Source organism: Tauraco erythrolophus, chromosome 10, assembly GCF_009769465.1.
Source record: "Tauraco erythrolophus isolate bTauEry1 chromosome 10, bTauEry1.pri, whole genome shotgun sequence".
Taxonomy (NCBI): domain Eukaryota; kingdom Metazoa; phylum Chordata; class Aves; order Musophagiformes; family Musophagidae; genus Tauraco; species Tauraco erythrolophus.
In genome coordinates, this window is record NC_141474.1 from 30,181,853 (window position 1) to 30,204,558 (window position 22,706).

Below are 22,706 nucleotides of genomic sequence, written 5' to 3' on the forward strand. Positions count from 1 at the left end.
AAAGCTTGTCACTGTTGCAGACGTAGATAAGTGACTACGGATCACTGTGCTCAGAAAACGGATCTGAACATTGTCTGAGCCCTCTATCCATCACCCTCAGGATGCTCAAAATGATTCTTGTACTTCATGCACAGTCAGTTTTGAAGGCTTTTCGAATTAGTCACCAGTTTCACACCAACACAGTTGTAAACTAATTTTCAGTCCTCTGTTTTTTTCAAATTCCTACAATAAAAAGAACAGGTTCTCATGTAGTTGTCTTTCTGATGCCATGCTGCCCGAGATCTACTTTACCACAGAGAGCTCCATCTAAACTTGAGCAAACTCCTACAATCACGTTTCAAGGCTTTACTATTTGCATTGAAAAGAACTCACCCCAAAGGCATTTTACCTGTACTACAGAAGAGTTAAGATATTCTGCACAAACTCCAAACGGTTGAACTAATGCAGAGATTGCCTGAAAGAAACACAGCAAGTATTTAGGCACGTATGTAAGAGATCTTTTCAGAGCTAGTGATCTATTCCTCAAAAGGCAAATGGAGGCGAGTAAGTATTATTTATCTCATACAATGATTTCCAGTCATTTGCTACAAATTTATTTTGGTGTGCAACTCATTCACAACAACACGTGGTTTGGGAAAGAGCTTTACTCTACAGCATACAGTATGTGTTATACATTTTTGCCTGAAATAAAAAACGCCTTCCCAGTTTTCGCTAAGCATGGTCCTCTCACCATCCTGTTCTAATTCTGTTTCAGTCACAAAAGTAAACAGACGGAAAGAGACACATCACACTTTGGTTGCTCTCTACGGAAATGAGAAGTGTGAATGCAAGACTTAAGGCAAATTTCTTCGCCCAAAGCATTAAGTGGGAGAAAGCTTTTGTAAACGTGTCACACGCATGTCAAAATCTCTTCAATGCATGATTTTATTCTTATTTGGGATTATATACCCAAACTATATTTGGGATTATATACCCAAACTATATTTGGGATTATATACCCAAACTATTCTATGATTATACGACTTTCAAGTGACACCTATCATCACGAAATTAAACATATAAAAACATCTGTTTGCCAATAAATAATATCAAAATTGGTTTCTTCTCACACTGGATCAAGAACTGTGAAATTGAGTGTGCACTGCTCTAATCAAAGGCCTAAATTAAGCGATGCTGAACCAGACTTCCTTCCTAATCAAGTAGTTATTAGTCATTAAACAAAGTCAAAGTTTCTATTGCAGTATCAAGATTTAAATTGAGTTTCGTTATTCTTCTGTCATGCTCATATATGAACCCACCTCTCTATAAAGTAGCAAGTATCTCTACCTCAAGAAAAGTCGTCGAATTCTCTCCAAACCATATTTCACTGAAAGCAAACTGATTTTATACTGAGGGACAAGATTCCAAACGACATGGTTTTCCCGTAGCCTCCTTGCTCTCTAAAGCTTGAAAGATTATGAAGTCTCCTGAATATAAGTTAGGAAGCTAAAACTAAACAAGAAGCTTTGTCATCAAAAATAGTTAGAACTGTTGAACCAGTCAGTTTTTAGACACAGCACTTGAAAAATTGCTTAGGATTAGACAGTGTCTGTCTTCCTAAGCATTTTTTTTTTTCCTTAAACAATAATTTCTATAATAAATGACAGAAGTCAATTCACTTGCAGCTAAATGCAGCTACAGCTGAAGTAAACAGAAAACCAGGGACATACTTGTGAGCTTACAGTGAAACTAGAGTGATTGATGTCTAACTGGAAGGCTGAAGGTTAGCCAGAAGGGTACAGTAACCCTTCCTCTTTTCTGTGATGTCTCAAAAGCTCTTCAGTCAGGACTCTCATGCACAACCTCATTTGATCTCTGGTCTGACAGCACTTCCCAAGGCTCTGTGGGAATGTTGCTCTGGTACCAAAGCAAAGGCAAGAGCACAACCAAAAGGGATGCTACTGGTTCCACATGAAGCGTAGGGAGAAGAAAGGCAGAGTGACAGAAGATGAACTTACCCCAAGTTCAATATCTTCTGAATTGAGTTTGGATTGAATTGCTGAAAATCCACCCAACTCTGCGAACTGAAGTAAAATAATCACTATTAGGTTAATGAACTACAGTATTTTATCTTCTAAACAAGCTATTATAGAAAATACTCCATTGAGAGTTCCTGGGATGCCAAAAAGTATCCTTTGCCATGGAACACCACATCCCACATAAGTTTTATGTTTTCATGGGAACTCAGGGCCACACTGAGGAATGCAATTATGCATGGTCTCAGTTTAAACATCAAGCTAGAGGCCCTGTCTTAGGTAAAAATGGATATAGGGAAGAAAGTTAGACCACATACATCGACGGCTGACTGGCCTAGCACGTTTGACTGGGAAACAGCACTGCAGCCTAAGCTGAGCTCTCAACCTCTTCTAGTCATAGCTACCACTTTAGGGTAAAGATGCTCAAGGGAGAAGGCAGCAACTCAACAAGATTTATTTAGCAAGGCTGCTTCCCTGCATGTAGGCAGGATTAAAATCTTAAACTACATTTTTCATGGTTGTCACAAAAGTGAAGTGTGGAAAAACAAGTTGGGGGGAGGGAGGAAGAAGAAATTATCTCAGAAGCCAAATGAATGCAAGTGACAAATAACAATTCTGCTTGGTTTACATTTACCTACCCTGTTTACCAGATCCACCAGCCACCCATGAGGTTCCTTGAACAATTAAAATATTAACAAATTAGTAGCTGCAACAATCAATGCCAAACATTTGTCTTCTGAAACAGATTTGGACAGACACATTCAGCTCACTAAACCCACACCCCAAATGCATGCACCGTTATTTCAAAGAAAACAGCAATGTATTTGTAACAGTTCCTGTACCAAGCATGTGGCTGGAACTCTGGGAGGTTCTCATTAGCATCGTTCTTTTTTGGACTCCGCTTAACATCGCTGACCATGTGCTGTGGCAATAGTGCTGACTCACAAGCAACTATATTTATAGCACATTAGCAGGGTGGAACATTAATAAAGAACCTTTCCTAAAGCAGCAGACAGAATTTTCTTTCTACAGCCAGAAACTTGTTCCCTGAAGGAGAGATCAACACCACTGAGGCGCCCTTTTGAGACCCACCCATCTGCAACAACTGTGACAAGACAGCATAAACCTCAAAAACTGCCTCCTTGCCAGCGTGTCTGATTTGAAGATATGCTATCCTGGGCTCTCATAAAAGCATGAATTCTCTGCTAGAACTGTACACTTCGAGTTATCCTGGTCATTTCACACTCAACATCCAAACAGATGTCAGTCCTTAGACTGACACCCATTGATCATTGTGATACTTTAGACAAGGAAGTACAATAATTTCTAAGTCTAGTCTTTAATAGAGAACTAGACAATTTGAGAGGACAAATGCATTTCTACAGACAAGTATATACCGAAGATCTCTTTGCTGTAATTCTTGGTGACACATCAGAGCCTTCTTGTGTTACTAATCTACTAATCAAATAATCATTTCTGAAACAAACACGAAAATCTACCTGAAAAACAGGGTTTAGGGCACAGTCATGCTCACCTTCTGAAAAGTGGATACGGGCGAGACAGCATGCATGTTGCCCTCCCCGAAGACTTCGGCCCAGTTCCTCTGGCACACCTTCATTCGATTCTTGAAATGATACTCGTTGTCGGGGTTAAACGCCTTGAAAGAAGAGCCCATGGCAATGAACAGAATGGCTTACACCAGTCTCAAAACTTATATTGATAATGTCTGACTTTTTCAGTTGAGCATTCTCCTGGCTGACAGTTAAAGATCTAGGAAAAAATAAAGTTTAACAGAAGACCCCTGCTCCGGCCTCTCAGTTCTCACTGTATAAAGCACTCTGAAGCTTCCATTCTGTATAGACAATAGCCAATACTCATGTGAACGAGATATCTGTAGAAAGCGTGAGATGAACTCAAAGTACCAGTTTTAAAAAATAAACAGTGAAGTGACAGCAGATGTGACTTTTTTTTTTTCCTTCGAGAGCGCTAGTTTTCAAAAGTTTTTAACAGCACTCACCCCTTTATGAATTGCAGATTGGATGTTAAAAATCTGCAGCAAGCAACGGCTGCAGATGTAAGACAACATATTGCAACTTCGATATAGTTAGAAAAAGCAGCAGCATAAATATGAAATGCCAAACCCACAAATATTAGAAACTACATCAAAGGGTCAGATACCATTGTAAGTACACCAAGCAGGCCCACGGGAATAGGATCTTGTTTTACTCTTTCTGCAACCAGGTCCACTAGCAGCATAAGCATGTTGTATATTCCTTCATGGATTTCAGTTCCCCATTTGTGAACAGCACTGGATGTCAACAGCTTTGGAAAAAAAAAAAAAGTATTTTTTTGATGTTTGAGCACAATCACAAAACAAGAGAAATTTATCAACCCCTGAGACTGTTTTCAGAGTAAATGTTTCCTTAGAGTGTACTAAACACTGTCTGGTGCATTTTTCAGATGCTCTTCCTGCACTAATGCCTTAAGAGTTAATTAAATTTGTAATTTCATTGAAGAACACCTTAAATCACAGTTTATGACAGAAAATAAAACGTAGCAAAGCAAACTGTTTTCTATTTCAATGCACTAGTAAAGACTGTAACCTCTGCAAACAACTAATATCCAAATAACTTGTTTGCAGATTGAAGACACAACTATTAAATCTTGAAGTAGGCGTGCCACAAAGCTGCACTGATTCAGCTGTGATAACCATTTACAAATTCACACTTTTTGAGCAGTTTCTATTGGAAAACAAAGAACATGTACCACCAAAAGAGGTATTTCATACTGCTTTCCCACCTACTGAAACATGTTCTTTAAATCTGGTCTAACGTGGTTGTTTATAAAAGACATTAAGCTTCCATCTGCAAATTTTGCTAGATATGTCTGAACACAAGCACTTAAAAAGCTCAACACTTTAAATACAATTAATTTTTGTACCATTTCAAGAAACAACACAGCTTCTTACAAATATTTCAGCAAATTGTAATTCAGCACATAGATTTTTGCTCCTCCAGAAGGATATCTGTAATCTGCACTGTTTATTTAATATGGAAAAGACTACCAAGTGATTTAAAAGCATTATATGTAAAATTATCACTCTAATAGCCAAATGTAAAAATAATTTTTCCCATAAATTCCTATATTCCTTAAATATACTTATATTCTCAGTATTTTAAGATTAGGACTGAGTAAATTTTTAAGGTCTATATATGTTTTTATATCTATGATCTAAAAACTGAGCAAAAAAATCAGGCAGAATCCAAAATGGATAGAATAGCGGGAAGTAAATTGGTTTGGGGAGCTCTGTAGAGGAAATTCACAATAAGTCAGAGAGGCATGTTAGACATTAAGCACTGAGGGGGAAGACAAATTCTAAACAGATCATGCAAAGAGGTAAGAAAGAATTTAACAACCCTCCAAAGAAGGAGCAGAAAGAATAGAGTTAAAGGAATTAGATTCTGAACTTGCCATTAATGGCTGTATCCAAGGGTCTTTAAATCTGTCTTTAGGCTCCACTAATTACTCTAGAGTTCTTCCTTTAAGAAAGAAAAAAAAAGGAGGAGGGAGGACAAAAAGAAAAAAAAGCTATGTGCCAGAATTGGCCAGACTTGTAGAACTGGCACTTTGTATGATTTTAATCTAAGTCTATGAGCGATTTTAAACCAGGAAAGTAATCTGACTATGATTTTAATCTAAGAACATACTCACTAGTTACCACAGTTTCTGAAGTCTGGATTGCAACACACTATTTCCACTATGAACAATGCAAAGAAACATTGAATTAGTCTACTGTACCTACTTACCTTTTTAAACGCTTCAGGCATGCATCTGTCCATAAACCTCTTGCAATTCTCATCAGAATCAGAAAGACCTTTACAGAAAGAAGAGTGCTTTTTTAAAGTACTTTAAAAAAGTATTTTTTAAGATTACCTCGAGGATCTTGTTGCAAGTTTTTGGGAACAACAACCGAAATCAGCAGTAACAAACGTGCTACTGTTCATTCATAAGTAGCATGCTTTTTCAGCCACAGAAAAAGCGTGAGTCAAGAGAACTTGCCTTTTAGAAAGAAGTTTCCCAATGTTTCATCTTTTATGACTTCTTCAAGCATTATTAGCACCCTAAGTATTTCTTCCTTCAAAGTTTATAACTTATACTAACTTCAGATCATGTCTGATGCTTAAGTACACTCTTTTAACACAGGTTAGAAACAAACAAGCAAAACAGAACCACCTAACAACTTCTCTTTTTCCAACAGATTATAACCTCCTTTTAGTCTCCCACCAGTGCAACTATCTTGCACTCCTATTATATACCAGTTACTGAGCATGATGCCACTGTAACACTCTTAGCCCCAGCCAGAGTACTGAATACAGAAAAGTCAAATTCAGGTCTAATGCAGTATAAGCATTTCACCAGGGAAAAACAACCAGTTATACAAGCCTGGTACAGCATGGATTTAGATAACAGCTTGTTTTTACAAATGGAAAGTAACCAGCACAATGAAAAAAAGAGCCAGTAATTCAGCTCTGAAAAACAGTAATTCCTACAATCATTAGAACATAAAGAAACATGTGCTCCACTTTTTAAAAAAGCTTAACTAAACAAATTACTTTAGAGAAAAAAAAAAGACACATTCTTTTTTACAGCATTGGGTAGACTAGTTCACTGTTAACCATTTTCAGAGAGGTGTGACCATTCTGTAGGGTGCTATATAAACAACTGCAAGATTAATATGAAAAACATAACTGCCCACCACACTGTCCATGAAATCATTTGAACAGATAATCTTTGTATGTATAGAAAAAGAACTTACCTAATCTTGCTAGGTAGGTGGATGCAATTAGGCACTTGCCTAGAGACTCTTCCCGCTTGTAGGGTATGGACCAGTGATCTGTTAAAACTCTGCTCTCCAGTTCATATAAGTTCGTTGTTGGAAACTCAATACCTTCACCAGAGCAATTCCCATTTTCATCGTTTTTCTGCGAATAAAAAGGAAGCTCAAGTAAACCAATTTTTATCTCTCCTAGACACTTGAAAGGACTCAATAGCTTCAGAAAAAGCGTCTGCGTTTGTAACAAGCATGTCAAATTCTGAACAACCCTGAGGCTGCTTGTGTTTTTCGAAATAGAACTTAGTATTTCAACTTGAATTGAGGGATTACATACCTCTAAGTATTTCATGTAGGTGATAACTACTATGTTTACATAACTAATTGCTAACTAATTGCCTATTTAAGTGGCAAATCTTGTTCCTTAGCATATCAGATCCTAGCCAAGTGATAAGTACTTCCAGTCCCTGTGAGACTGTAGAGTACAAACCTTGATCTTCATAGATCTGCATACTAATCCTCTGCTCAACAACTGCTGCAGAATACAGAATAATTTATTCTAAGGGAGGCCAATTTCATCACCCTCTCACCCCAACACATTAAGAAAAACAAGACACTAATCCAGTACATCACGATTTTAATTCCTATTTTACTAGCTAATTACTACCTAAAGAAAAATTTACATCTCAAATATAGTTGTCCAACAAAGAAACTACAACTGTTCTTCTCCTGAAGCCAAAATGAGTTACTGGAAAATGTTCTGGAAGACAAACAGGGAAAAAGCAAACCGATATCTGCAGCTAAGCTTTACAAGTTTCCTTGCTAGTGCCACCGAACAGCAGCTATGTCTGTACACAGGCAGAACACAGCCCCGTGTTCTTTGCCAAGTGCCATATGAGGTAACTGCCTCAGTGGTGCCAAAACAAAGAGCAGACAAGTTATCAATTTATTTTCTTTCGTTTATTTTTTAACCTCACATAGACGCTAGCTACCCGATGTGTCAAAGAGTTCACATGGACTAACCTTCCCTGCCTTCACAAAAGCAGACAACTCAAGCAGAAGAGAGGATGGAATGTGTGGATCAGGCCTGGCAGCAACCAGGAGCAACTGTCAGAGACAGAGGAAAACACAAGTGCAGTGATGGTAAAAAGATCCCTTAGGGGGAAGCCAGGGACATCGAGGGAATAAGGACAAGCAGGAAACACTTTCAAGAGTTTAAAAAAAAACAGTGTCAGGAAAGTGAATGGAACAAATAGAAAGGAATAAACCAAAAGAACGAACTGAACTCAGAAGGACATGGTATACAAAGAATGAAATCAATGTATGCAGACAAGTGTGCTTACAGCTCTCCCCCCACTTGCTCTTTGCAGGATTAGACCTCTTTATTAAAAAGCAAATGTGTCATATTCACTTCCACAATGATTCGAAAACGTTAGGCCAAGGAAACAGCAATTGGATAGAGCTTATCCTTTAAAGTTCACTGGTCAGGTGATGATAGCGCACAGGGATGGACTTGCTAACAGGCTCTGGAGAGCAGCAGTATAGCTTATAGGAATGGAACACAATGCTCAGGAAAAAAAAAACACATGACAGTGTTTGGGAAGTAAGGTGCCACCTTACCCCAACCCTCTAGTAAACATTCAGTCCTAAATATCAGCTTCTGAAACGGCAGTGGTCTGGTCCAGTACTGTGCATGGAAGTCTGATGTAATTCACATCTAACAAATCATGCCCTGTTTAAATACTCTAACTTCTGGAGCAGAGATGTTTGAAGGTCTAAACAAAAAAGACACCGAAAACATTTAAAAGCAAAAGTTTTCTAGGAAATACCCTGTTGTATTGATTAAACAAATAACAGTTAAGTTTACAGCTTTTCGAAGGACACCCATCCAGAACACAAATCCGTTTCCTGCAGAATATAAATGTGTAGTCACAAACAAAGCCCTTACAGTAACAGTGTGGGATAATGATTAGTTTAGCAAAGGTAGACTGAGTATAAAATAAACACCCAACTGCTAGGTCCCAAATTTCAGTTCAGCCTAGACTTGTGGCAAAGGAAAGCAACATTTCAATAAATGATTACAGTATCTGAGCTCCATTCCCATGAGGAAAGTGTCCATAAATAATTAAATAAAAAATAATTAAATAAAAATACCCATTTCTAATACTAGTTTAAGAGGTGTAGTCTAACCGCAGTGCGGACCTTCAACTGTTGCTGAAAAACTCCCCCTGTTGTTCTGCTTCCCCATCTGCATCTGGGCAATGTTGCTCTTTATTCACCTCTTTCCACACAAGTGATTGCCAGTGCCTGTAATCCCACGGAAATTTGTAAGGAAAGAGTGAAACAACACGTGTTCTTCACTGTACACTCAGCTCCCACAAATATAGGCATTTCCATGAATTGAACTGAGGGTACGTCTGGCCTATTGCTGGACTGAATGTACCAACAACATAGTGAATAAATGTGTTGGTTTTTTATTTTTAATTTTTTTTTTTTACACAAGAAATAGCAATGGATGCAGTACTGGGAATATTGCCCAAATAACAATGGGAACTATTTGCATTGAAGGAGCACATCTTTGGCACATGCCACTAATTAGAGACAACAAATCTTCTTGCTTGTCAGTTTTCTGCTACTAAAACCTTGCCCAGAAAGTATCAGTTTTAATTATTTATTAATTTTAGAACCAATTGCATACAAGTAGCTTCACAGCTATTGTGAAATCTGCAACAGTCTCAAATAAATGCCCAGGCAGTTTAAAACTCAAATTTCCCATCAAATCATTAATAAATTTAATACCCTGCATTGTTTGGAGATTACTGCTATGTATAGGTTATATTACTGCCAACTCAGTCTTGCTTCTTATAACACACTTTGTATGAGTAACAGTCTCTTTAAAGACATTCGCTGCTCTTTCACAGTTAGTGTCTTTTTGAACAAAACCACCACCCAAACAGTTCACCATCCAACTTTTAAACCAGTTTGTGTACGGCTCTTTAAAGGGAAGGATTTATTAACGGCAGCTACTGCAGCAAGGTGCAATGTCAGCTCAGTCTTGCATGATGTTAAGTTGGCTCATTAGCCGACACAGCTGAACATCTTGCTTACTCTGTTGACATTCATAAATGCAACACGTCACAGCTCTGAACAGGTAGCCACAATTAACACGTCGTAAATGAGGAGTTAGGAATTGTCACTACAGACTCTACTGACATGGGTCCACAGGTGAAATAAAACCTTTTAAAGAAAGAATATGCTATACATATATACAAAAAAAATAGTACATAAGGACATGTCAGCCTCCCAAAAAGTGGTTTTCTGGGTCTCTTTTTTTGAGAATTACCTACCTTTTTTTTTTAAATATATATATAAATTTCCTCCCTCTCCTCAAATAGATGACTTTAGAATGGTGTCTGCCAGTTGATGATGACCTAAATCAGGACTACGCAATTCTGGCTCAACAGACTTAGTACTGGACTGGCACCTGACATGTTAAGGATTTACAGGGATATTCTCCACCAACAGTAAAAAGCAAAGAAATTATTCCTGGCAGCCAAGAGGCCAAAGATAATCTGTTTAAAAGTCTCTAAGAATCATCTGTTTTCTGAGATAGGAAATCATGCTGCACATCACATATCCTGTGACTGTCCTCCATTCTGCAGCCGAAATCTTGAGACCAAAAAAACATTTGCTAGCAAACCTTTAACACCTTTTCCTTGCCTTCTGGTATAGCTCTTATTACACAAAACCCCTGAAGATCCTCCCATTGTAACAGCATTACTTGACTCTTTTGGCTTATTTTCAAGGTGTGAAAAGACAGTTATGTCCAAACATACACATACAGGCTCCCAAGAGAAATATCCTCACACGAACAATCTCAAGCACTGAGTCAAGATTCCCTCTCTGGGGACCTGGCACCTCCCAGAGTTGTCTGCAAGGCTGAATAAACAAAAATTGTTAAGTATTTAATCAATAAAGAGTTCCATAAGTCTGTAGTATAAAACCTTCCATGGAAGACTAGCACAGAACAAAGATTAGCCTTCACACAAAAAGTGAAATAAAAATTAACTTTAATTGCCAAAAGGTCACGGTTCAAAGCTTCAAAATGTATTCCTGCAGTGTTCAGCTAATTAACTCATCAAACACTGTTTACCTAAAGCCACCGATGTTTACCACACTGGTCACTTTACATAAAATAACAAGGAGTTTAAGAAAGTGTTTTGATGCTAATTGGCAATCTTAGTAATGAAATTACAGTCAAATTACAATTTAAATTTGTTAATTTGATTTTGATAGAAGACTACCAATAGAATTTATTATCACCAGAGCTTAAGTCACATTATGTGCTCTTGAATCTAGTATGACTTATGAAACAGAACCCCAAAATCAGGTTTATTTCAACAAGTGACAGGATTAGACTTTCTAAAGCACCAGCAGATCAAGCAGTTCCCTTCACCCTCATGCCTCTCTATTAAGTGATTTTCACACAACAATCACTATTTTATAGCCAAGAAAATAGATTTTTGATGCTTTATTGTATTGTTAAAAAAATTCCACAACAGTGTTTTCTTAATATGTACCTACAAACAGGACCAAATTTAATTGCTCTGAAAAGTGGTAATGAAAAAAATGCTTAAAGCCAGAATTAGAAGCCAAAAATTCTAGGTCCACCTTTCAGTTTTTCTCACAGACATACTAAGCAATAATGAGGAAATCAATTTCTCAATGCTTCCACTTTCCCAGCTGTGAGGTGTCCACAGTGACAGTTCCCTCTGCCACAACATGCTGAGGCACCATTCACTGGTGTTTGCAAAGCACTGCAAGAAGCTCAGGTGGAGCTGATGTGAGAGAAATACATCAAATACCATAAAAACAGACAGAGCATTTCTCTGATCTATTGTGTCCATCAATTTGTGGGAGAAGCTATGAATCCTGAAGTCATGACTTGACAGTCCCTCTATCTGCCAGACTACTGATTAAAGCAGTTTTTACTTTCACACCTGCATGTCAATTCTTTTTTCTCTTAATTAACTCCTAAAAGGAGGATACTCCGTTACCTAGAACTGAATCACAGCGGTAACAATTCAAAGGCTTTCAAATAAATCAAAGCCACCACCTTGCACTTACACTTGAACACACTAAGCAGGAGGTATCGAATGTTTAAAAAAAATTGTTACATTTTCATACCTGTAATCCACTTGCTTTTTATAAACTGGTGCTCCAGGAGCCTAAAGAACTTCTTTAAACTCATGCTAATTGGCAGAAGTGGGAAGAAAATCAAAGAGTATTTCCCAGTTGCCTGTTCTTGCCATCAGATCAAGCTCATTCAACCCGCACTGCTAAAAGCAAGCTTGGTATCCTTTTGAGAACATGACAATATTAGTAAGCCTCAGAAAACGGTGTCATATACGGAATTTCCACATTATGTTCCTTATTTGGCAGTAAGAAACCCCCCTGTGATTTCCTAAACATTTTACTGACTAACAGACGTTTATTTGCAAAGTATAGTAACAGTTTTTAACTGCTTTAAGTACTAAACAGATGCAGCACCTTCCCCTTGCATTTTCAACCACAGGGAAATATCTGTACGCAACATTTTGAGTACAGTGCGAGATAGGAATGCTTTTTGTTATTTGTGTTCTGCTAAGAGAAAGCAAGCTCGCTGGAGAGACGGATCTTTTACTCTTTTTGCATAGAAACTAAGCTCTTCAGTTCAAATTTAGACTATGCACTACTTTATTCCAGCAAATGTAGTCTTGTCATAAGAAGAAAGATTAGTATTTTATCATGTTAATATGAAGCAACGATACCTGTTGTGCTGGGTTCGTGTGGTGGGGTTTTGGTAGCGGGGAAGGGGCTGCAGGGACAGTCCCTGGAAGGAGCTGCTAGAAGTTTCTCCAGCTCCAAAACTCACCGGACCAGCCTTCGGCCAGGGCTGAGCCAACCAGCACCTCTGCAAATAATATATTTAAGGAGAGGACAAAGGAACCCACGTCATGGTGGGACCTGCAGTGAAGACAGGGGGGAGGCAGAGGCCTGGCCCCAACCCCGCCTCCCGGGCAGGTGGCCACCCATGCCGGGCCACTGCCACTCGACTGGAGACAGCTGCAGCGGTGCAGCTTGGAGAGCTCTGAAGTACCGCACTCCCGGGCGCTTACTGGGCACAGCTCATCCTGCTGGGAATGCCAAGTTTCGTCGGGCTGGTCAGGCCCAGCACAGCTGCAGCAGAGAGAGGACTGAGATCTGAGATAAATGGCCATGCAGACAGCAAGGTCAGTGAAGATGGAGCAGGAGGAGGTGTGACGAAGCTGAGATTCCCCTGCAGCCTGTGGTGAGACGGCCGGTGGCCCCTCTGCCGCCCACGAGAGAAACGGTGGAGCAGAGATCCACTGCAGCCCATGGAGAACCCCACGCTGGAGCAGATGCCTATGCCCAAAGGAGTTTGTAGAGGATTGCCTCCTGTGGGAAAGGACCCCACGCTGCTGGAGACTGATGGTGGAGCAGAGATGTGTCTGCAGTATGTGGGAAGGGGCTCCACATCAGAGTGGGTGGCTGTACCCCTAAGAAGCTGTGACTCCAAGGGGAAAGCCCATGCTGGAGCAATCTGATGCCTAAGGATTGCACTCTACGGGAAGGACTTATGTCAGAGAAGTTGGTGGAGAACTCTCTCTTGTGGGAAGGGGCCCCACGTTGGAGCAGAGGAAGAGTATAAGGAGTCCTCTGCCTGAAGAGGAAGGAGTAGCAGAAACAGCCTGTGACAAACTGACCTGCAACCCCTCCTCCCTGTCCCCCCGACACTGCTGAAGAGGAGGAGGTAGAGCCAGGAAGAACAAAAGGTGGGGGGGGGTGGGGGGTGGGGAGAAGGTGTTGTTAAGATCTGGCTTTGTTTCTCGTTATCCTTTTTGAATGAGCTGGTAAGGAATTAAACTGATTTGTCCCCAAGCCAAGACTGAGTCTGTTTTGCCCTGGCCCGTGGTTGGTGGGTGATCCCTCCCTGTTCTTATCTTGACCCTCAGGTCTTCTGTTACATGTTCTTCCTCTCCACTCCACCCCACCAGGGGTGGGTGGGTGGGGTGGTGAGCGAGCTGCCATGTGGTAGCTCAGCTGCTGGCTGGGCTAAACCACACCACCGATCTATCACTAAAGGAAAATAAATCCTATGTTACAGACTCCACCTAACTGAAGCTGATTTGGACTCTCACCTCCCCATAAAGACGTCCTAAGAAAATTCTAATTTATTTAGTGAATTGTCTCATAGAAAGCTTTAGACACCGACCTTAACTGGGAGTAGTACAAGTGCATTATCGAGACTGCACGGTTAGACTAAACTCTTCGTAGTAGCTGCAAGGGATTAAATCAATCACAAAAACTCCATGGCTTCCCCCCTTCCCCATGTCTCACAACAAAGAACTGTATTTTACTGGGAATAAGAACACAATATGAATTTGAAAAATAAAAATAAATTCAGCAAAGCTAGAAATTAACTAGGATTTTCTAAAAACACTGCTTGTACAGGTCTCCCTGATTTCCAGGGTGGTGGTGTGATGTTACTAAGCAATATTCCCCAACGTACTAGCCTAGTTGTTGAGACAAACACAGTACTAAGCATTACAGCAAAACAAAATAACTGAGGCTCTATAAAAATCACATTTGAATTAAAAGATTCATTTAACTTAAAAAGGAATATCTTTGCCCTTTTGTACAGCTATTACCACTGCATTTAGTGGAATCTGAGACAGATTGGTTACAATAGCGTTTGGCAACATATTTTAAAGTTTGAGAACTATTTGTAGGTCAGGGAGAGGTCACAGAAAGCACTGTTAAGAACACCGTTCATAAGGAACCAAGGAAAACACATTTATCTTGTGTGTGTTTTCAATATTGTCTGTGGATATATTTTAGAAACTTATTCCTTTAGTGCACCTACAAACAGCCAGACTGAGTTGGTATCATTATTCCTCCCAACCCTTGAGTTTTCATAAGCACAAAACCCAAGCTTATTTCCAAATAACTCAAAGTAACTTTGTGTGGTATCAGAGAAACATTGTGCTTTAATACAATAAAACAATTAATCACAAATGCTTAGCATTTCAGTACTTAATTTTAAGTCAATACTTCTATCTTCCTTTGCCAAAACACCAGGCACTAATAGAGAAGTAGATAGAGATACTAGATAAAGTATTTATTATAACATTTTAGAGACCAAAGGTCTGGCTCTGGAAGGGAAAACTAATTCAATAACATTGAACATCTATACTTCTGTTCTACGGACGCACACCGACACACAGTGAGACAGAAACTAGACGTCACAAAGCAGCTGACAGAGTTCAAATTCAAATTCTATGAGGTATTGTTACAAACTTGTGATTAACTAATACAAAAAAATCTTTTAAGTGTCTCTTGAGAGGCTTCAGGACAAGAGAAGTCAGAACTGCTGTAAAGTGGTAAGCAGGAAGATCAAGTGGCAAGAAACATTGTGCCCATCGGCTTCTTCAAACTGATTTTAATTTGGCCCATGAAGTGTAACTGAAATATACATATCAAAGACTATTCCTGTGGCAGCACAAACTCTTGTTTTTTCAAAATAAGAGCTTACAAAAGAAACAGGCACTTCCTTTCCATCCTTGCCTTCCTCATACAAAGAGCTACTGTTCCTTAATCCAAAAGCAATCCAAATGATTTGCTGGAATTAACTTCTAACACTGGCTAATTTGTTTTTATTCTCATTCTTCCTCAGTATTTCCCTTCCTTATTAAACAGCTGCCACAGAACAGCACTGCAAACTGGGAAGATGACCAGAACATGCCTCCAGAGAACACTGTATCAAAGATACTTCCTGCCCAGCTGAGAAGTTGTCTTCACAGAGTTGTCTCCTACCTCCACTGACCCTACAGGCATCACCTTCACCGATGAACCAGTCATTATAAAGTGCTACTCTCAATCCAAAGATTACTCTGGCAATCACGTTACTTGATAATGAGTTTATAAATTATTCAAAACAAAGCTTACATTTAAAATTAACCAACTGCAGCTCTCAGTATTACCCCTATTTTCTCTGACTTCATGTAGCATCTCTAATAGTCTGTGTTATATCAAGAATAAAAATCAGGGTGTTTTTTTTCAAAATCCAAGAAAGCATTAACAAAACCAGGATCTAAACAGAGATTCTACACCAAGACCGCTAATTTCTTTTGAAAACAGTGATGCTGAAAACCAGGAGAGCTAAAATACTAATTCCACTTGACATTCTGATGGCATCCAGCCAGGGACTCAATGCCAGAATCCACCACAGAGCTTTATTTGATTGCTTAATTGTTTTACAATGCCAATTCCTAGACGAGCCACACTGTAAAACTTCCACACGAATGCCAGAAATATTCACTTCTGCAAAGCTCAACACTGCTTACAAAACAGGAGACTGACTTTAAATTTATAAAATTATACGGTGAAATTAATCTAATTCGCTTCGATTAGATTAAATACCTTCTTGGTCTTTAAATAAATACAGCTCCTTCCATTCCAGGATCAAAGAACTTCACAAGCCTAATGTCCATGTTACTCCTAAAAAAACACAGACCCTTATCCTCATTTTAAATATTCCAAGCTAAAACACAAGTTCAGTTGCACACCCACCGTGACACAGCACTTCTATGGCAGAACTGCTTTCAGTGCTGAGCTCTAATAATGAGGAGAGAAGAGTTTTGAACACAATAGTTCTGCAGCATGACTAGTGAGAATGTTCCTGGCACTGCTACTCACTACAGCGGCCCGCCCGTTTCTTTTACAAAACACCCCCTTCTCTTGAAATCAAACAGCACCGCTAAAAGCAATCTCAGACAAGTTTTATTACAAACCTTATCAGTAAAATCTGGTGTACATGAGCTTTTGATTCAGTGCAACTAAAAGAAAATAAATATCAGAAGAGCACATGCTAAATGAGACCAGAATAGCTAGAAGGTAATTTAATCTGTTAATCACAGTTTACTCAAAAGGTCACAGTAACAACTCTCAGAAGCTGTTTAAAAACAAATGAAGATTATTTTAGTAAAGGTTATACAGAACAGTGTTATATGTTCAATGCTTTTAGTGTAACTGGGTTCCTACCTCTTACTGCAATTTTAGGTTCTCTGGTCACAATCTCCACATTCATTTGCTCTTTTCTATCCTACTCCCCCTCAAATCATGAAAGTCAACACTTGTGGCAATTCATGGACACACTGACAGACGTTGTCATCACATTCATTTATAGGGTTATTTTACGTTATAAGGATTTAGTAGCAGTTCATCAAATAGCTTACCTGTCAGTTGTATGAAAAGATGAGCATACCACCCCTCCACCCCCACCTCCCGCAGAGAATCACACCGTAAAAATCTGCCTAAGGAATGAACACAGAAATCCCACATTCTGGCCAAAACGTACTTGGATTTACTTCAGCCGACAGACATAAACGTACAAGTTACATTAAATAGGCAAAATCAGTAAAAGCTACTGATCTCAACCTATGAAGGTGGTTTGGCACTACACAGGGTAAAACTTCAAACCAACTGCAAACCTAAAGCTGAACTTCCCGACATTTTGGGGAGATGGCAAAGGATGCAAAGCCCCCTTTGCATTTCCCAGTTTGTCTGCTCCTTTTCTTTTAATGAGTTAAGCACGGTCACTCTAACAGCATCAACTCCAGAGGCACATCACAGCTATTAGCTTAAAAGTGAATCAACTACACTCTTTGGAAGACACTAATCTGCTGAAACTGGAGTTTCAGCCCTTGTGAAAATGAATTTTTGTATGTCTTCATCTCAAGTCTCACATATAAAGCACAGCGTGTGTGTCAGGCCAGCTCACAGCAGCTGTCTTGCTTCTGGGCCAGTTATTCCAAATTCAGGCTTCCGTAACACTTCCAGATACCCCTGAAGACCAGCAGTATGGACCACTGAAAGAGGATTCACACTGTTTTTACTATCTTACCTAAAGATCACGTTTTTACTAGTCACTTAAAGACACTGCATTTTCATTAGTATGATATGTACCTGGTTGCTGTGCTATTCCCAAAGAAAACCAACAGACAAGTCCTCTTTGATCAACATGCTTACTGAACAGAACAGATTCTAACATTATGTAACAGAAGACAAATAAGCATATGCAAACATCATGGATTCATTACTGAGTAAGGAAAATGTAAAGTGTTTAATCATTCATAAACCTACTCTCATTGCGTAGTAAACTGTACTCAGCCAGAAAAAGAACATAAATACAACGTACAGACTTGTTACATGCACGTCTTGGAGAATGACGAAAGCTTTCTTATTTTTACATTTAAATTAAATTGGAAAATTTTATTTAGCAGAATATTTCTAATAATTGTTCTCTTTTCATTTATATGTTCATGTACATTCCTAATACATAAAATTCAAAAATCAAACCAGAAGTCTAACACTCCACTACATCCCTGCTAAACAAAAGTTGAAACTGGCATTATGATAAGGAGGAGGAATACACCTTCTAAGAGCTGCTAGAAAGAGGGATGATACTGAGAGGAAGAAAACCAGAAATAACATCTGAATTACCACAAGCTAGCACGGGGTATAATATATTTCCACATAATGTATATCACTACAATGAATAATGGCTATTTGTGCAATGGCTTGCTGTACGGCTTCATATGCCATAAGCTTGTGCTGAGTGGAAAACTACTTAATGATTAGCCACCTAAATAATAGCTGTAGTTTATTAAATGTAGTTCTAGATTACCTTTGAAGAACAAAAAGAACAAGAACTGCTCATATATATATATTTCCCCCCCCTTTTATAAAGTATATGTCAAAAGCTGCTAGGTTATCCTGCAACATTAGACAATTAAGCACTGGCAACAATCTCAAGTCTTAAGATTTTCCAGGTACAGCTCTTATATTACAAAAATAGTGATTTGCACACATGTGCAGCAGTTGACAGATGTTCATATGCAAATGAATCCAACTACTAAACTGAGGCCTGAAGTTATATAAAGTTTCATGTAGCAAGATACTTCAGTCCTTCTGAAATGCCTACTTTGTGGATTTGCAGTCATTTGCCTACATTGAAATGCTTTCGTTTCCCTCCTGGGGGTTAACGAGAACACAGGTCAAAGCAAACAAGAACATCATTGGGAAAAGAAAATTGAAGTGTAAGTAGGTTTGATCAGACATACAAGCTGAAATAATAAGGGGAAAAAAAAACTCTTAGTCAGAGTTGTCAAAGTGTCATTTGTAATCGGCACAGGAGGGGAAAAACAAGTGCTTCTCCGAAGTTTACACTGACAGCTCCTCTTGAAATGTCACACTGACAACTCAGACTGTCTCAATCATAACTACATCTGATAGAAAAATCCACCCTCCTGATGGCTACAGGGATCTGAATGCAAACAAGCAGAACTCCGATTCACTCCCCACTCTTCAAAGCAAAGGTTAGAAACCAGTTCCCTGTTGCTTCAATCAGTGAAGTCCAACAGCGACTCCTCTTCTGCACAGCACACGTGCTGTCCCACAGATCACCTTACCCCACGAGCATACATCTCAGCTTAGATGAGCTAAGAATCTAACCCAGTTAATTCAGTGAACAGGATCACGTATCTTCATTCTGCACGACTGTACCTCAATACACCGAGGCTATAGATACACATGATCTCTGCAAGTGCAGCTATGTACAAGAGGATATCTGCACGTATTCTTCTTTTATATATATTGTATTTGTAGATACAGACACACATGTACACAGAAAGGTACCGCTTCTGACACAGGAAATCCCCAGGATACTGTTCACTGAAGCCTGGGAAGGTACATGAGTTTCCCTGGTTTTATTCATGTGCTTAGGTGGCTACTTCTTGAGACACAGACTAGGCAAGGTGGCCCTTCGGTACTGCGCAGCAGGGCCGTTTTGCTGTTCTCATCCCCACGGGTTCCATAGTCCGGACAGTACTGTTTCTTTTCATATAAGCGCTCTGGGAAGTTTTGGAAAAAAAGAGCTGGAGGGGGAGAAGACTTTAGAGGTAAATACTACAAGACTGTTCCAGGCAGCAGGGAAAGTGCCATGAGTGCATCTGTTGGCTGAGGACTCCAGAGTTCTGGAAGAGTATGGAAGGGAGAACAGAAAAAGGCAGAGGAGGAAGAAGAGAAGTGGGAAAGGCTGGCATGCTCCAGCACTTATTCAGGTCCATTTCAGAACACAGGTATAATTTAGAGTTATGAGTTGAAGCCTTTGTTTTGAAAATATTTGAACTCACTGCACTCCTATTTCAGAATTTATGCTTAGCTTACCCAAATAAAACTGTACGCAAAGTAACACCCAGACGGCACTGTCCTTCACATTGCGCAAACGGTTAAAAAACGTTAGACAGTCACTCGTCACTCACATTATGCAAGAAAGTACTTGGCGGGGGGGAGAGGAGGAGGAGGAAAAAAAACCACCCTACGGTAGCCACACATTCCTCGAATGCCGGGGAAAAGCCCGGGTGCTCTTCACCTTGCAGCGATCGCGCTGCCCGGCACCGAACGGGAGCAAGCCGGAGCGGCGGGAGGGCGATCGGAAGAGAAGCCCCCGACCCGCCACCCCGGCCCGCGGGGTGACGGGACCGACCCCGCGGGGAACGCGGGCTCCGCGGGACCCACGCCCCGGGGTGACGCCGGCCGGCACCCCCGCGGCGGGGAGGCTCCCGCCGAGCTTCCACTCGCCCCGCGGGGAGGCCGGCGCTGACGGGAGGCCGGCCCCAGGGCAGCTCCTCCCGGGGCAGGCCGCAGCTCACCTCGGTCTCCACCACTTCGTGGTAGGCGGGCGGCGGGTCGAAGCCGCCTCCTCCTCCGCCGCCGTCCCCGTCGCTGCCGCGGGGGCCCTGCCCGCCGGCGGGGGAGCCGTGCCCGCCCGGCGGGCCCTGCCCGCTCTCCATGGGCTCGTAGCCGCCGTAGTGGAGGCCGGGCCGCTCGTTGGTGAGCAGCGCCACGGCCTCGTTGATGTCGTTCTTGGCCAGGCGCAGGGCCTTGCGGATGGCGGCCGCGTCCGAGAAGCCCATGCAGAGCAGCGTGGTCATGTGCTGCTCCTCCTCGCTCTCCATGGCCGCGCCGCGCCGGGCCGGGCCGGGCCGGGGGAGAGGGGGGAGGAGGGGGCCGCGAACCGAGAGGCGCCGGGCTCAGGCGCTGCCCGCCCCGCGCGCCGCCATGTTGACGGGAGCGCCTCTCCCCTCAGCCGCCGCCGCGGCGGCCGCCCCCGCCCGCCCCGCGCCGCGCGCGCCCTCACACACGCGCCCCCCCCGCCCCGCCCTCAGCCCGGAAGCGGCCGCCGAAGCCCGGCTGGGGAGCGCACGCCGAGCCCGCGTCACGTGGAGGGGGAGCGGGGCATGAATGGACTGGCAGCGGGGGGGGGGAGGAATGCGAGGGAGCGGCTGTTGCCACAGCGACGGGAGCGGGCGGGCGTGGCCGGCGGGGGTCACGTGCGGCGGAGCGGCGTTGCTATGGGAACGGGACCCCGGCCGGAGGGTCGCGCCTCGCGGTGGCCTGGCGGTACCTCCGCGGGCGGGCCGGCCCGGTGCGGCCGAGCGCAGTGCACGGCCGGCCTCTACCCGCTACCGGTAGTTCTGCCTTTAATTACGGCTCTGACCAGTGAATAAGCCCCGCAGGGGCACGGCCGGCGGGGCGGCGGCTGGGCCCTTCCTTGGAAACACGAGGAGGCCCCGCGGCGGGGGGCACGGGGAGAGCTGCGCCAGGCGGGAAAACAGGCGAGGCGGGTGTCCGTGGGCAGGGAGCGAGCCTCGCGGGCGGGCTGTGGGCGAGCGTCCTCTGAGGCAATGAGGGTCGGGTTTAAGGTGAAACGAAGTCCTGGGCCCCGCTGGGAGCTCCTGCCCTGCCTGAGTTTGTGGGATGGAGCCCTGGGGTGGAGGAAAGGAGTGGCAGTGTTTTGGGCCTGCCTGTGATCCACAGGAGTACACGGAGAAGTTGCTGACTGCAGGCTGAGCGCTTCCGGTTATTTCTGTGTAGAAATGTGTTCTTTAAGCGTATCATATTGCAAACAGAGATGCAAATCGATATGGAGTGGAGTGCAATCAGATAGAAAAAAAAATATTCAAAATTGCTAAGGCCCGAAGCAGAAAATCAGTTGTATATATTTCTTAAACACACTTAGTGAACTCTAGTACTGCATGAAAGTCAGTAGATCTGGATCTCCTGGCAATCTCCCAGGCAAAATTTATCACCTCGTTTCAGCAATGTCTTTTCTGTGTCCAGAGAAGAGGAGGAAGGAGGAAACATACAAGATTTGTCAAGATCAGTGCTGGTATCTGCATATATGTATTTATCTTCGGAGGCTTGTGTTTTCTGGCAAACTATTTTGTGCTAACAGTGGCTGACATCACTGAAAGCACTGGGATTACGAATCTAGAAACAGCTGTCTGAAGGCTTAGAAACAAACCACATTCAGTGTAAAGGAACCTTTCAAGAGTAGGGGACATCAACAGTATTTAGGTGTCTAACCTACTCGAGCTTTCAGAGCTCAGTGTCTGTCTCTGCTCCTGAGTTTGTGTGTAGAAAGAGGTAAACTGATGCATCAATCTGTTGGACTGACAAAGTTTCAGGTTAATTTTTAGATTGCTGTATACCACCAGTAGTCTCATATTCCTTATATATTGACCCAAGAGGTAATTGCAGCTCCTTCATCTTGCTCATTCATCTCTGATTTTTTTTTTTTTTCTGTAGGCTGACATTCGATGGAATGGAGGTAATGTGCATATGACCCTGAACTTCAGCTTCTGGATGTAAGGAAGGTCTTTCATTCATGCTGATCTCCAGTTGTAAAAGAAACTTTTATGATTCAAGCTTGGCACGCTTCAGAAAAATTCCAG

General features: G+C 41.8%; 1 protein-coding gene across 6 annotated transcripts in view; it reads right to left on the bottom strand.

Moving 5' to 3' along the window:
* USP24 (ubiquitin specific peptidase 24) overlaps nucleotides 1–20,927 on the bottom strand; it is a 67,328-nt gene extending 46,401 nt beyond the window's left edge. For all 6 annotated transcript variants that reach the window (XM_086617872.1, XM_086617873.1, XM_086617869.1 and 3 more), the window contains exons 1-8: nucleotides 20,622–20,927; nucleotides 6,832–6,997; nucleotides 5,822–5,889; nucleotides 4,194–4,337; nucleotides 3,550–3,672; nucleotides 2,654–2,689; nucleotides 1,998–2,063; nucleotides 389–454 (exon numbers count right to left, since the gene is read on the bottom strand). In XM_086617872.1, the coding sequence (XP_086473998.1) occupies nucleotides 389–454; nucleotides 1,998–2,063; nucleotides 2,654–2,689; nucleotides 3,550–3,672; nucleotides 4,194–4,337; nucleotides 5,822–5,889; nucleotides 6,832–6,997; nucleotides 20,622–20,927 (975 nt within the window). The remainder of the gene's footprint in view (nucleotides 1–388; nucleotides 455–1,997; nucleotides 2,064–2,653; nucleotides 2,690–3,549; nucleotides 3,673–4,193; nucleotides 4,338–5,821; nucleotides 5,890–6,831; nucleotides 6,998–20,621) is intronic.
* Nucleotides 20,928–22,706: the final 1,779 nt, after the last annotated feature.